The 17,044-nt window shown below is 45.2% G+C and overlaps 1 protein-coding gene across 1 annotated transcript; it reads right to left on the minus strand.

The window, feature by feature from the left end:
• Positions 1–334: 334 nt before the first annotated feature.
• LOC308127986 (transmembrane 4 L6 family member 5) lies at positions 335–7,124 on the minus strand. Its single transcript, XM_080493654.1, has 6 exons — positions 6,996–7,124; positions 3,954–4,130; positions 3,100–3,168; positions 2,659–2,813; positions 767–959; positions 335–477 (listed from the first exon to the last, which is right to left on the minus strand). The coding sequence occupies exons 2-6, from the start codon at positions 4,128–4,130 to the stop codon at positions 457–459; spliced, it is 615 nt and encodes a 204-aa protein (XP_080349780.1). The 5' UTR covers positions 6,996–7,124; the 3' UTR covers positions 335–456.
• Between the last annotated feature and the right edge of the window lie 9,920 nt (positions 7,125–17,044).

Genomic DNA, 17,044 nt, shown 5'->3' on the forward strand with positions numbered 1-17,044 from the left:
CACTACCTCACTCACTCCTCACTACCCCACTCACTACCTCACTCACTCCCTCACTACCTCACTCACTCCCTCACTACCTCACTCACTCCTCACTACCCCACTCACTACCTCACTCACTCCCTCACTACCTCACTCACTACCCCACTCACTACCTCACTCACTCCCTCACTACCCCACTCACTACCTCACTCACTCCCTCACTACCTCACTCACTCCCTCACTACCCCACTCACTACCTCACTCACTCCCTCACTACCTCACTCACTACCCCACTCACTACCTCACTCACTCCCTCACTACCCCACTCACTACCTCACTCACTCCCTCACTACCTCACTCACTCCCTCACTACCCCACTCACTACCTCACTGATTCATGTTTGAATTTAAATTAAATAAATAATTGAGTCCAACATAGAAACAAAATATTTGAAGTTCGTTTGAATCCAGACGAGATTCACTCCGAGGCTGGAGACACCTGAGAGACAGACAGGTAGAGAGAGACAGGTAGAGAGACAGACAGGTAGAGACAGACAGGTAGAGAGAGACAGACAGGCAGAGAGAGACAGGTAGAGAGACAGACAGGTAGAGACAGACAGGTAGAGAGAGACAGACAGGTAGAGAGAGACAGACAGGTACAGAGACAGACAGGCAGAGGGAGAGACGGGGAGATGTCAGAGGTCACAGTGCATTCCACCTCGTTACTCCAACCCCCCCCCCCCCCCCCCTCCATCATGCCCCCCCCCCCCCCCCCCCCCCCCCCCCACCTTGTTTGTGCAGCAGCGGTGACCAATCAGCAGTCCGAGGGCGGAGTTTAGCAGGTTGACTCCACAGAGCAGCGTCTGAGCTGCACTGCTGCCGCCCATCACTGAGAACAGCACCACATTCCACTGCACCACCAGCCGGGGGCGCTCACACACCCCGGTCCACAGAGTTCGGTTGTACAGGTACCCTGAGTGACTGTGGGGGGGGGGGGGGGGGGGGATGGGGGGGGGGGGACAGCAGGGATGAACAGCAGGAGGCAAAGGCAGGAGACCGGACAGCGGGGGGGAACAGCAGGAGATAGAACATCTGGGAGGAACAGTAGGAGATAGAACAGCAGGGGGAACAGCATGAGATAGAACATCTGGGAGGAACAGTAGGAGATAGAACAGCAGGGGGAACAGCATGAGATAGAACATCTGGGAGGAACAGTAGGAGATAGAACAGCTGGGAGGAACAGCATGAGATAGAACATCTGGGAGGAACAGTAGGAGATAGAACAGCTGGGAGGAACAGTAGGAGATAGAACAGCTGGGAGGAACAGCATGAGAAAGAACAACTGGGAGGAACAGCAGCAGATAGAACAGCTGGGAGGAACAGTAGGAGACACAACAGCTGGGAGGAACAGTAGTAGACAGAACAGCAGGGGCAACAGCAGGAGCTAGAACAGCAGGGAGGAACAGCTGGGGGCAACAGCTGGGAGGAACAGCAGGAGATAGAACAGCAGGGGGAGCAGCAGGAGATAGAACAGCTGGGAGGAACAGTAGTAGATAGAACGGCTGGGAGGAACAGTAGTAGACAGAACAGCAGGGGGAACAGCATGAGATAGAACAGCAGGGAGATACAGCTGGGAGGAACAGTAGTAGACAAAACAGCAGGGGCAACAGCAGGGAGGAACAGCTGGGAGGAACAGCAGGAGATAGAACAGCTGGGAGGAACAGCTGGGGGCAACAGCTGGGAGGAACAGCAGGAGATAGAACAGCTGGGAGGAACAGTAGGAGATAGAACAGCAGGGGGAACAGCAGGAGATAGAACAGCTGGGAGGAACAGTAGGAGATAGAACAGCTGGGAGGAACAGCATGAGATAGAACAACTGGGAGGAACAGCAGCAGATAGAACAGCTGGGAGGAACAGCATGAGATAGAACAACTGGGAGGAACAGCAGCAGATAGAACAGCAGGGGGAACAGCATGAGATAGAACAGCCGGGAGGAACAGTAGGAGATAGAACAGCTGGGAGGAACAGCATGAGATAGAACAACTGGGAGGAACAGCAGCAGATAGAACAGCTGGGAGGAACAGTAGTAGACAGAACAGCAGGGGCAACAGCAGGAGCTAGAACAGCAGGGAGGAACAGCTGGGGGCAACAGCTGGGAGGAACAGTAGTAGACAGAACAGCAGGGGGAACAGCATGAGATAGAACAGCAGGGAGGAACAGCTGGGAGGAACAGTAGGAGATAGAACAGCTGGGAGGAACAGCTGGGAGGAACAGCAGGAGATAGAACAGCTAGGAGGAACAGTACTAAACAGAACAGCAAGGGGCAACAGCAGGAGATAGAACAGTAGGGGGAACAGTAAGAGACAGAACAGCAGGGGGGACAGCAGGAGATAGAACAGCAAGGAGGAACAGCTGGGAGGAACAGCAGGAGACAGAACAGCAGGGAAGGACAACAGGAGACAGAACAGCAGGAGACAGAACAGCAGTAGACAGAACAGCAGGGAAGGACAACAGTAAACAGAACAGCAGGGGGAACAGCATGAGATAGAACAGCAGGGAGGAACAGCTGGGGGCAACAGCTGGGAGGAACAGCAGGAGACAGAACAGAAGGAGACAGAACAGAAGGAGACAGAACAGCAGGAGACAGAACAACAGGAGACAGGTGTGGGTGGAGTCTCACCGGTCGGGCCGTGGCTGCAGCGGGACGCCCCACATTGGTCCAGAAGAGGAGTTATAGAGACACAGAGGACCTTGAGACAGACCAGTGGCACTGACCAGACAGCAGGTGGCAGCAGCGAGCAGACACACACTGGAGTACAACATCTGGCACAACATCTGGACAGAAGGAGAGGCAGTGAGGCAGGACGTCTGTGAAAGCCAACTGTAAACCTGAATCGTGTAAACCGTGGCGTTGTGAGTGTGACGTTGTGTGTGGCGTTGTGAGTGTGACGTTGTGAGTGGCGTTGTGAGTGTGACGTTGTGTGTGGCGTTGTGAGTGTGGCGTTGTGAGTGTGACGTTGTGTGTGACGTGAGTGTGACGTTGTGAGTGTGACGTTGTGAGTGTGGCGTTGTGAGTGTGACGTTGTGTGTTGACTTGTGTGGTGTGACGTTGTAACCTGACCTGACTCCTGAAGGCCCAGCAGCCTTTTGTCCTGCTGCTCTCAACAAAGGCTCGAGCTCCCAGAAGAACCTGACATGAGAGGTCAAAGGTCAAAGGTCAGAGACAAGAGCTCAGAGTCCGGTACAGGCATTACAGTGAAACCTCAGTAGACACAACACAACGCCCCGCCAGTGTGACACGTTCACAAAGTCACACGTTGACACAGTGACACGTTAACATGTTGAAAAAACATGACACGTTGACAAAGTGACACAGTGACACAGTGACAAGGTGACCCAGTGACAAAGTGACACACTGACATGGTGACACGTTGACATGTTAACATGTTGAATAAACATGACACGTTGACAAAGTGACACAGTGACAAGGTGACCCGGTGACAAAGTGACAAAGTGACACAGTGACACGTTGACAAGGTGACACAGTGATACGATGACACGTTGACAAGGTGACACATTGACTGAGTGACACGTTGACAAGGTGACTCATTGATAAGATGACCTGTTGACATGGTGACACATTGACAAGGTGACACATTGACTGAGTGACACGTTGACACATTGACAAGGTGACCCGGTGACACAGTGACAAGGTGACACAATGACACATTGACAAGGTGACACATTGACTGAGTGACACGTTGACAAGGTGACTCATTGATAAGATGACCTGTTGACATGTTGACACATTGACAAGGTGACACATTGACTGAGTTACACGTTGACACATTGACAAGGTGACCCGGTGACAAAGTGACCTGTTGACACGGTGACACGTTGACATGGTGACAATGACAAGACACAGTGACAAGGTGACACGGTGACTTGATGCAGACAGTGTGAGACCAGCAGTACCAGGAACCCAGACCCCCACAGCCCGGTGGACCAGGTGGCTTCTCGGGTCACGTGACCGTCCAACAAGAAGTGGACGTCCAGTTCAGGAAACAGCAACAGAATGTTGGACAGCATGCTGATGATCGCCATGGGAACCAGAGACACGCCCACACAGCGGAGACACCTGGGCACACACATCTGTCTCCCAGAGAAAGGAAGACACAACATCACAACTACTACACTCACAACAACACAACATCACATCTACTACACTCACAACAACACAACATCACATCTACTACACTCACAACAACACAACATCACATCTACTATACTCACAACAACACAACATCACAACTACTACACTCACAACAATGATAACACAACATCACAACTACTACACTCACAACAACACAACATCACATCTACTACACTCACAACAACACAACATCACAACTACTACACTCACAACAATGATAACACAACATCACATCTACTACACTCACAACAATGATAACACAACATCACATCTACTACACTCAACAACACAACATCACAACTACTACACTCACAACAATGATAACACAACATCACATCTACTACACTCACAACAATGATAACACAACATCACAACTACTACACTCACAACAATGATAACACAACATCACAACTACTACACTCACAACAATGATAACACAACATCACATCTACTACACTCACAACAACACAACATCACATCTACTACACTCACAACAATGATAACACAACATCACAACTACTACACTCACAACAATGATAACACAACATCACATCTACTACACTCACAACAATGATAACACAACATCACAACTACTACACTAACAACAATGATAACACAACATCACATCTACTACACTCACAACAACACAACATCACATCTACTACACTCACAACAATGATAACACAACATCACATCTACTACACTCACAACAATGATAACACAACATCACAACTACTACACTCACAACAATGATAACACAACATCACATCTACTACACTCACAACAACACAACATCACATCTACTACACTCACAACAATGATAACACAACATCACATCTACTACACTCACAACAACACAACATCACATCTACTACACTCACAACAATGATAACACAACATCACAACTACTACACTCACAACAATGATAACACAACATCACAACTACTACACTCACAACAATGATAACACAACATCACATCTACTACACTCATAACAACACAACATCACATCTACTACACTCACAACAACACAACATCACATCTACTACACTCACAACAATGATAACACAACATCACATCTACTACACTCACAACAATGATAACACAATATCACATCTACTACACTCACAACAACACAACATCACATCTACTACACTCACAACAATGATAACACAACATCACATCTACTACACTCACAACAATGATAACACAACATCATAACTACTACACTCACAACAATGATAACACAACATCACATCTACTACACTCACAACAACACAACATCACATCTACTACACTCACAACAATGATAACACAACATCACAACTACTACACTCACAACAATGATAACACAACATCACATCTACTACACTCACAACAACACAACATCACATCTACTACACTCACAACACAACATCACAACTACTACACTCACAACAACACAACATCACATCAACTACACTCACAGCAACACAACATCACATCTACTACACTCACAACAACACAACATCACATCTACTACACTCACAACAATGATAACACAACATCACATCTACTACACTCACAACAACACAACATCACATCTACTACACTCACAACAATGATAACACAACATCACAACTACTACACTCACAACAATGATAACACAACATCACATCTACTACACTCACAACAACACAACATCACATCTACTACACTCACAACAATGATAACACAACATCACAACTACTACACTCACAACAATGATAACACAACATCACATCTACTACACTCACAACAATGATAACACAACATCACATCTACTACACTCACAACAACACAACATCACATCTACTACACTCACAACACAACATCACAACTACTACACTCACAACAACACAACATCACATCAACTACACTCACAGCAACACAACATCACATCTACTACACTCACAACAACACAACATCACATCTACTACACTCACAACAATGATAACACAACATCACATCTACTACACTCACAACAATGATAACACAACATCACATCAACTACACTCACAACAACACAACATCACAACTACTACACTCACAACAACACAACATCACATCAACTACACTCACAGCAACACAACATCACATCTACTACACTCACAACAATGATAACACAACATCACATCTACTACACTCACAACAACACAACATCACATCTACTACACTCACAACAATGATAACACAACATCACAACTACTACACTCACAACAATGATAACACAACGTCACAACTACTACACTCACAACAATGATAACACAACATCACATCTACTACACTCACAACAATGATAACACAACGTCACAACTACTACACTCACAACAATGATAACACAACATCACATCTACTACACTCACAACAATGATAACACAACATCACATCAACTACACTCACAACAATGATAACACAACATCACATCTACTACACTCACAACACAAAATCACAACTACTACACTCACAACAACACCTCAACTACTACACTCACAACAACACCTCAACTACTACACTCACAACAATAACAATGTCACATCAACTGCACTCACAACAATAATAAAACATCACAACTACTGCATTCACAACAATGATAACAACACAACAGAAAACTACGAAATAACAATAACACGAGAATACCTCAACGACAACAACACACCAACAACTACAAGGGAACACAGCAATGAAAGAACACCAACAATAACACAATGACAACAACATGATACAGCAACAAATACAAGACAATCTTTTGCAAACACTTCACAGGGAAAACCAATAAACCATCACCCTGAGTCTGGTTCTGCAGGTTCCTCTTAGTCTGGTTCTGCAGATTTAGCTTTCTGGTGAAATGTGAACTGAAAGTGGGTCCTGGTTGTTCTGGGTCCTGGTTGTTCTGGTCCTGGTTGTTCTGGGTTCCGGTTTTTCTGGGTTCCGGTTGTTCTGGTCCTGGTTGTTCTGGGTCCTGGTTGTTCTGGTCCTGGTTGTTCTGGGTCCTGGTTGTTCTGGGTTCCAGTTGTTCTGGTCCTGGTTGTTCTGGGTTCCGGTTGTTCTGGGTTCCGGTTGTTCTGGTCCTGCTTGTTCTGGTCCTGGTTGTTGTGGGTTCCGGTTGTTCTGGTCCTGGTTGTTTTGGTCCTGGTTGTTCTGGGTCCCGGTTGTTCTGGTCCTGGTTGTTCTGGTCCTGGTTGTTCTGGGTTCCGGTTGTTCTGGTCCTGGTTGTTTTGGTCCTGGTTGTTCTGGGTCCCGGTTGTTCTGGTCCTGGTTGTTCTGGTCCTGGTTGTTCTGGCCCTGGTTGTTCTGGGTTCCGGTTGTTCTGGGTTCCGGTTGTTCTGGTCCTGCTTGTTCTGGTCCTGGTTGTTCTGGTCCTGGTTGTTCTGGTCCTGGTTGTTCTGGTCCTGGTTGTTCTGGTCCTGGTTGTTCTGGTGTTCTTTCAGACGTTAATGTTTAAAAGCAGAAGCGAGATTTCTGGATTCACGGTCACGGGATGAAGAAGATGAAGAGGAAGAAGAAGAAGTTGACTCACACTGACCATCACAGGCCCCGCCCCCTGCTGGAAACAGGAAGTCAGCCGGAGCTGCGAGTGTACCGCTGCTCAGTGTCAACATCACAACAACCCCACAACGTCACAAGACCACGAGATCAAATCAAACTTTATACAAGGTGGGAGCACAAGAGAAATAACACACACACACACACACACACACACACACACACACACACACACACACACACACACACACACACACACACACACACACACACACACACACACACACACACACACACACACACACACACACACACACACATGCACACACACACACACACCACCAACCCCAACTGCCGTATCAAAATATAAAAAGTGATGTCAGAATGTTTGGCCCTGATGATGCAGGACAGAAAACACCACCCCAGGGGGCCGACCACACTGAGAGGAGCCACAGCCTGGAGCTATGGGGGACCCCGACCCAGCAGGTCCTGGTCCTGACACTAGAAAGTCCTGCAGTGACGGTAAAAGCCTGTCTCTCTGGCCTTCAGGACCCAGAACTAAAACCTCAGTTGGTCCTTGATGAGCTGGAGGACGTTCTCTGCCATCCATGATTGTAAATCTAGAATACAGTTAAAAAGGCGTCTCATGGCCCTGTGTCCTCAGGAGACATGGCACTGTACAGCTGTGTATCATCAGCATAGCTGTGAAAGCTGATGTCTCCTGATGACGTCCCCAAGCAGCAACATCTGAAGATTAAAAAACGTTGGACCTGAAATTGGACTTTGGGGAACTCCACACTTGATTCTCTGGGTTCTTGAGGAGCAAGTATCCATACTGACATGAAAGGGAGGATCTGAGAGACGAGGGGAACCAGTTAAGAACAGTGCCAAAGAGTCCTACCAGGGTTTGACGTCTATTTAACAATATGTGGTGATCGACTGTATCAAAGGAGCGCTAAGATCCAGCAGCACCAGGACGGAACGGTTCTGAGCCGCCATGTTAGCCCTGATGTCATTAACAGTCTTTACCAGGGCTGTCTCGGTCCTGTATGGTTCCGTACTGTACCGTTCGGGTTTTTGTGTGTTTCCACCAGTGAGGTGAGGTGAGGTGAGGTTCCTGGCTGGTGAGGCACCGACTTCATCACAGTCAGATGTACAAACATAAGAACCCTAAAGAGGATCTGATTCACCATTTGATCGGCAGCAGTTAACGGGTTCTGTTTAGAAGCTCATCCCAGCGTTCTTCACACATACAAACTGGAGCACAACAAAAAAGCACATTTAATAAAACAAAACGTTATTATGGTCTAACCTTTACTTAGAAATGAAGTCCTTTCGCCGCTCCTTCAGAACAAAAGTTTAGAAAACAGTTTTATTTTAGATCTGTAGTCCTCCATGGTAACAGGAAGTCCAGGCGAGAGGAAAAGATAACCGATCGCCGCCGCTGCACTTGACTTGCTAACTGTCGCTTGTTGTCACTTATTCTGCAGCCGAGGAGTCGCAGGAAGGATCCCTGGGATCACTGGCGCCCTCTACCATGAGGCAGGAGAACTGCGTGCCTCACCCAGCCGCTCAGCACAAGAAACACGTTACACACATACAGTTGTTGACAAAACACACAGTACATTATATACCTGTTAACTAAACTATGGAAATGTATAATATAATTCATATAGCAAAAGTGTTTAAACATTTTAACAGCGACATCCAGAGAGATAGCAATCCGGTCTCACTGCACAGCAGGCCGGCAGTTAGCCGAGCCAGTGGTAATCCATGGTGAGGCTCAGCTGGCTGCCGCCTCACCACAAGTCTCTTCTCAGTGTTTGAACGGTAAATGTGACAATTCAGCGATTTTGAATAAAAATAATCTAAAACTGGTGAAGTTAAATGGAAAATAACTTTATAGTATAATCACTGGATACATAGAACTATTTAATTAATTTTTTTCTTTTTACATTTTTTTTTCTTTCCATGATGGCAGGTGAGGCACTGCCTCCGTTGAGGTAGCTCAGGTGAGGCACTGCCTCCGTTGAGGTAGCTCAGGTGAGGCACTGCCTCCGTTGAGGTAGCTCAGGTGAGGAAGGGTCTCAGGAGGCGGAGCTACAGAGCAGCTGCCAGCGTCTTCTCCTCTTTAGATCAGGAACCCAGCAGCTCCAATCAGCAGCAGACCTGTTCTCATCAATCCATTATGTACAGGTCTTCCACGTCCTCCATGGAAAGAATGGACAGACACACGGACCTCCAGCTGTCCCAGGAGTCCAACGTGTATCCGGTAGCAAACGTCCCATCGGGACATGTGGGCTGTCCCTTGCCTGATCGTCTTGTCGTGACAATTTGGTGGATTGAGAGCAGCTGATCAGTTCCATTCCAATTCCAAAACTGCTTTTGTTAAATCTGCCTTCTCTATAATGGCAATGGGTCAGTGGAACGCTCTGCCGGCAGAGAATACTACATGTAGTACATGTAATATTCTCTGCCAGCAGAGAATATTACATGTACTAGTACAGCGGTAGTACATTCAAAGCATTTACACATTGAAGTAAAAAATGGCTTCTAGAAAATCCACCTTATGATGGGTGACGATGTCACGAGGGAGCGGCCGCTCACCTGAACAAAGGACTGAGGCAAACTTTAGAATGTTTCAAACTGATTATGTATGAATGTATGAACCCATGGTCACATGTTCATCGACATTTAAAATCAGCTTTTGGTTTTTTGTACTGGAACATCAACCTGCCCAGGGACCACAGGTGGAAATTAGTATTCCTGCTCTCACCTGGTACAAGGCCTCTTTCCTCCTGCTCAATGTTAAACTGTTCACTGTCCCTGTCCAAATAAAAACCAAACCATACCATACCATACCATACCATACCATACCATACCATACCATACCATACCATACCAAACCATACCAAACCAAACCACACCAAACCATACCATACCATACCATACCGAACCGTACCATACCAAACCATACCATACCATACCATACCAAACCATACCATACCATACCATACCATACCATACCATACCATACCATACCATACCATACCATACCATACCATACCGAACCGTACCGTGCCATACCATACCATATCATACCAAACCAAACCAAACCAAACCAAACCATACCATACCATACCGAACCGTACCGTGCCATACCATACCATATCATACCATACCATACCATACCATACCAAACCGTACCGTACCGTACCAAACCAAACCATACCAAACCAAACCAAACCAAACCATACCATACCATACCATACCATACCATACCGAACCGTACCGTGCCATACCATACCATACCATACCATACCATACCATACCATACCATACCAAACCGTACCGTACCGTACCGTACCAAACCAAACCATACCAAACCAAACCAAACCAAACCATACCATACCATACCGAACCGTACCGTGCCATACCATACCATATCATACCATACCAAACCGTACCGTGCCGTGTCGTACCGTACCAAACCAAACCACACCAAACCATACCATACCATACCATACCGAACCGTACCATACCAAACCATACCGAACCGTACCATACCAAACCATACCATACCATACCGAACCGTACCGTGCCATACCATACCATACCATACCATACCATACCAAACCATACCAAACCAAACCATACCATACCATACCATACCGAATCGTACCGTGCCATACCATACCATACCATACCATACCATACCATACCGAACCGTACCGTACCGTGCCATACCATACCATACCATACCATACCAAACCAAACCATACCATACCGTACCAAACCAAACCAAGAGGACCGAGGACTGAACCCTGAGGAACTTCGGGTTTAACTTTAGTCTGAGCTGAAGAGTCGTTAACATGAAGGAATCTGTCTGATCAACACAATGACACAACACAATAACACAATGACACAACACAATAACACAATGACACAACACAACACAATAACACAATGACACAACACAATAACACAATGACACAACACAACACAATGACACAATGACACAACACAACACAATGACGCAACACAACGACACAATGACACGACACAATGACACGACACAATGACACAACACAATGACACAACACAACACAACGACACAATGACACAATGACACGACACAATGACACAACACAACGACACAATGACACAACACAACGACACAATGACACAACACAACACAATGACACATAACAACACAATGACACAACACAACGACACAATGACACGACACAATGACACAAAACAATGACACAACACAACGACACAATGACACAACACAACACAATGACACAACACAACGACACAATGACACAAAACAATGACACAACACAATAACACAATGACACAACACAACACAATGACACAACACAACGACACAATGACACAACACAATAACACAACGACACAACACAACACAATAACACAATGACACAACACAATGACACAACACAATGACACAACACAATGACACAACACAATGACACAACGACACAGCACAACACAATGACACAACACAATGACACAACACAACACAACACAATGACACAACACAATGACACAATGACACAACACAATGACACAACACAATGACACAACACAATGACACAATGACACAACACAATGACACAACACAACGACACAATGACACAACACAACACAATGACACAACACAACACAATGACACAACACAACGACACAATGACACGACACAATGACACAAAACAATGACACAACACAACGACACAATGACACAACACAACACAATGACACAACACAACGACACAATGACACAAAACAATGACACAACACAATAACACAATGACACAACACAACACAATGACACAACACAACGACACAATGACACAACACAATAACACAACGACACAACACAACACAATAACACAATGACACAACACAATGACACAACACAATGACACAACACAATGACACAACGACACAGCACAACACAATGACACAACACAATGACACAACACAACACAACACAATGACACAACACAATGACACAATGACACAACACAATGACACAACACAATGACACAACACAATGACACAATGACACAACACAATGACACAACACAATGACACAACACAACACAACGACACAATGACACAACACAACACAATGACACAACACAACGACACAATGACACAACACAATAACACAATGACACAACACAATAACACAATGACACAACACAACACAATGACACAACACAACACAATAACACAACGACACAACACAATAACACAATGACACAATGACACAACACAACACAATGACACAACACAACACAATGACACAACACAATGACACAACACAATGACACAATGACACAACACAATGACACAACACAATGACACAATGACACAACACAATGACACAACACAATGACACAATGACACAACACAATGACACAACACAATGACACAACACAATAACACAATGACACAACACAATGACACAACACAATAACACAATGACACAACACAACACAATGACACAACACAACACAATGACACAACACAATGACACAATGACACAACACAATGAAACAACACAATGACACAACACAACGACACAATGACACAACACAATGACACAACACAATGACACAATGACACAACACAATGACACAATGACACAATGACACAACACAACACAATGACACAACACAACGACACAATGACACAACACAATGACACAACACAACGACACAATGAAACAACACAACGACACAATGACATGACACAATGACACAACACAACGACACAATGACACAACACAATGACACAACACAACACAATGACACATAACAACACAATGACACAACACAACGACACAATGACACGACACAATGACACAAAACAATGACACAACACAACGACACAATGACACAACACAACACAATGACACAACACAACGACACAATGACACAAAACAATGACAAAACACAATAACACAATGACACAACACAACACAATGACACAACACAACGACACAATGACACAACACAATAACACAACGACACAACACAACACAATAACACAATGACACAACACAATGACACAACACAATGACACAACACAATGACACAACGACACAGCACAACACAATGACACAACACAATGACACAACACAACACAACACAATGACACAACACAATGACACAATGACACAACACAATGACACAACACAATGACACAACACAATGACACAATGACACAACACAATGACACAACACAACGACACAATGACACAACACAACACAATGACACAACACAACGACACAATGACACAAAACAATGACACAACACAATAACACAATGACACAACACAACACAATGACACAACACAACGACACAATGACACAACACAATAACACAATGACACAATGACACAACACAACACAATGACACAACACAACACAATGACACAACACAATGACACAATGACACAACACAATGACACAACACAATGACACAATGACACAACACAATGACACAACACAATGACACAACACAATAACACAATGACACAACACAATGACACAACACAATAACACAATGACACAACACAACACAATGACACAACACAACACAATGACACAACACAATGACACAATGACACAACACAATGAAACAACACAATGACACAACACAACGACACAATGACACAACACAATGACACAACACAATGACACAATGACACAACACAATGACACAATGACACAACACAACGACACAATGACACAACACAATGACACAACACAACGACACAATGACACAACACAATGACACAACACAACACAATGACACAATGACACAACACAACGACACAATGACACAATGACATGACACAATGACATGACACTTTGACACAACACAACACAACGACACAATGACACGACACAATGACACAACACAACGACACAATGACACAACACAACGACACAATGACACAACACAACGACACAATGACACGACACAATGACACAACACAACGACACAATGACACAACACAACGACACAATGACACAACACAACGACACAACACAATGACACAATGACACAACACAACACAATGACACAACACAACGACACAATGACACAACAAAACACAATGACACAACACAACGACACAATGACACAACACAACACAATGACACAACACAACACAATGACACAACACAACGACACAATGACACAACACAACACAATGACACAACACAACGACATAATGACACAACACAACACAATGACACAACACAACACAATGACACAACACAACGACACAATGACACAACACGACACAATGACACAACACAGCGACACAATGACACAACACAACACAATGACACAACACAACGACACAATGACACAACACAATGACATAACACAACACAATGACACAACACAACGACACAATGACACAACATGACACGACACAACATAATGACACAACATAACACAACGACACAAAACCACAACACGACACAACATGACACGACACAACATAATGACACAACACAATGACACAACATAACACAACGACACAAAACCACAACACAACGACACAACACAATCACACAACACGATGACACAACACAACGACACAACACAACGACACAACACAACGACACAACACAGCAACACAACACAACGACGCAACACAACACAACAACACAACACAACGACGCAACACAACGACACGACACAACACAACGACACAACACCACAACACAACGACACAACACGATGACACAACACAACAACACAACAACACAACACAACGACACAACACAATGACACACCACAACGACACAACACAACGACACAACATGACACGACACAACATAATGACACAACACAATGACACAACATAACACAACGACACAAAACCACAACACAACGACACAACACAATCACACAACACGATGACACAACACAACGACACAACACAACGACACAACACAGCAACACAACACAACGACGCAACACAACACAACAACACAACACAACGACGCAACACAACGACACGACACAACACAACACCACAACACAACGACACAACACGATGACACAACACAACAACACAACACAACAACGCAACACAACACAACACAACACAACGACACAACAACACAACACAACAACGCAACACAACACAACGACACAACACAACGACGCAAGACAACGACACGACATGACACAACACAACGACACAACACGATGACACAACACAACAACACAACAACACAACACAACGACGCAACACAACACAACGACACAACAACACAACACAACAACGCAACACAACACAACGACACAACGACACAACACAACGACGCAAGACAACGACACGACACAACACAACGACACAACACAACACAACAACACAACACAACGACACAACGACACAACACAACGACGCAACACAACGACACGACACAACACAACGACACAACACAACAACATGACATGACACGACACAACACAACCACACAACCACACGACACAACGACACAACCACACTAAACAACGACAAAATGACACAACACAACGACACAACACAACGACACAACACAACACAACGACACAACACAACGACGCAACACAACGACACGACACAAGAACATGACATGACACGACACAACACAACCACACAACCACACTACACAACGACAAAACAACACAACACAACGACACTACACAATACAATGACACCACTAGCGGAACGAATCAGAGTGGGGCTGGGGGCGGGGCACATGACCGGGGGCGGGGCACATGACCGGGGGCGGGGCACATGACCGGGAGCGGGGCACATGACCGGGCCCTTTAAACCCAAATAATAAAGCTCATCATAACATCATTTCACAACACACACATTCCCTCAACAGGGGCTACGAGCTTCAGCACCACGGAGATCAACTACGTCATTTTGAAGTAGAACAAACCAAGAGAACAACAAAAACAACAAAATGTAGTAGCTGCTACATCACTAAAGGCGTGTTTCCACCACACATAAAGTGCAGGAATGGTCCGGTCCGGTCCGGTCCAGGTTTCCACTGCAAGAATTTGGGATTTTCCGGAAAATCCCACTCCAAAGGTGGAGGCTTCTCCGCTACACCTCCGTCAGGGTACTAAGGACCATGGAACAGGTCTGGTTTTGAGGAGCCGTTTGCTGATTGGACAGTGAGCGGTCGGTCCGGTGTAGGTACCAGAGCGGTGCGGTGTAGGTACCAGAGCTGTCCGGTGAACGTTCTCCTCGTTCTCCCCGTTCTCTCCATTCCCCCCGTTCTCTCCATTCTCCT

Source organism: Lipophrys pholis (genome assembly GCF_963383615.2).
Source record: "Lipophrys pholis genome assembly, contig: SCAFFOLD_46, whole genome shotgun sequence".
Taxonomy (NCBI): domain Eukaryota; kingdom Metazoa; phylum Chordata; class Actinopteri; order Blenniiformes; family Blenniidae; genus Lipophrys; species Lipophrys pholis.

Excerpts from the sequence above, each read along its gene's own strand:
- LOC308127986 (XM_080493654.1), bottom strand. The coding sequence starts at position 4,130 with ATGTGTGTGCCCAGGTGTCTCCGCTGTGTGGGCGTGTCTCTGGTTCCC. Across the intron at positions 3,169-3,953 it reads TGTGGGGGTCTGGGTTCCTG|GTTCTTCTGGGAGCTCGAGC; the intron begins GTACTGCTGGTC and ends CTCTCATGTCAG. Across the intron at positions 478-766 it reads ACCGCTGCTGCACAAACAAG|GTGTCTCCAGCCTCGGAGTG; the intron begins GTGGGGGGGGGG and ends TCTGTCTCTCAG.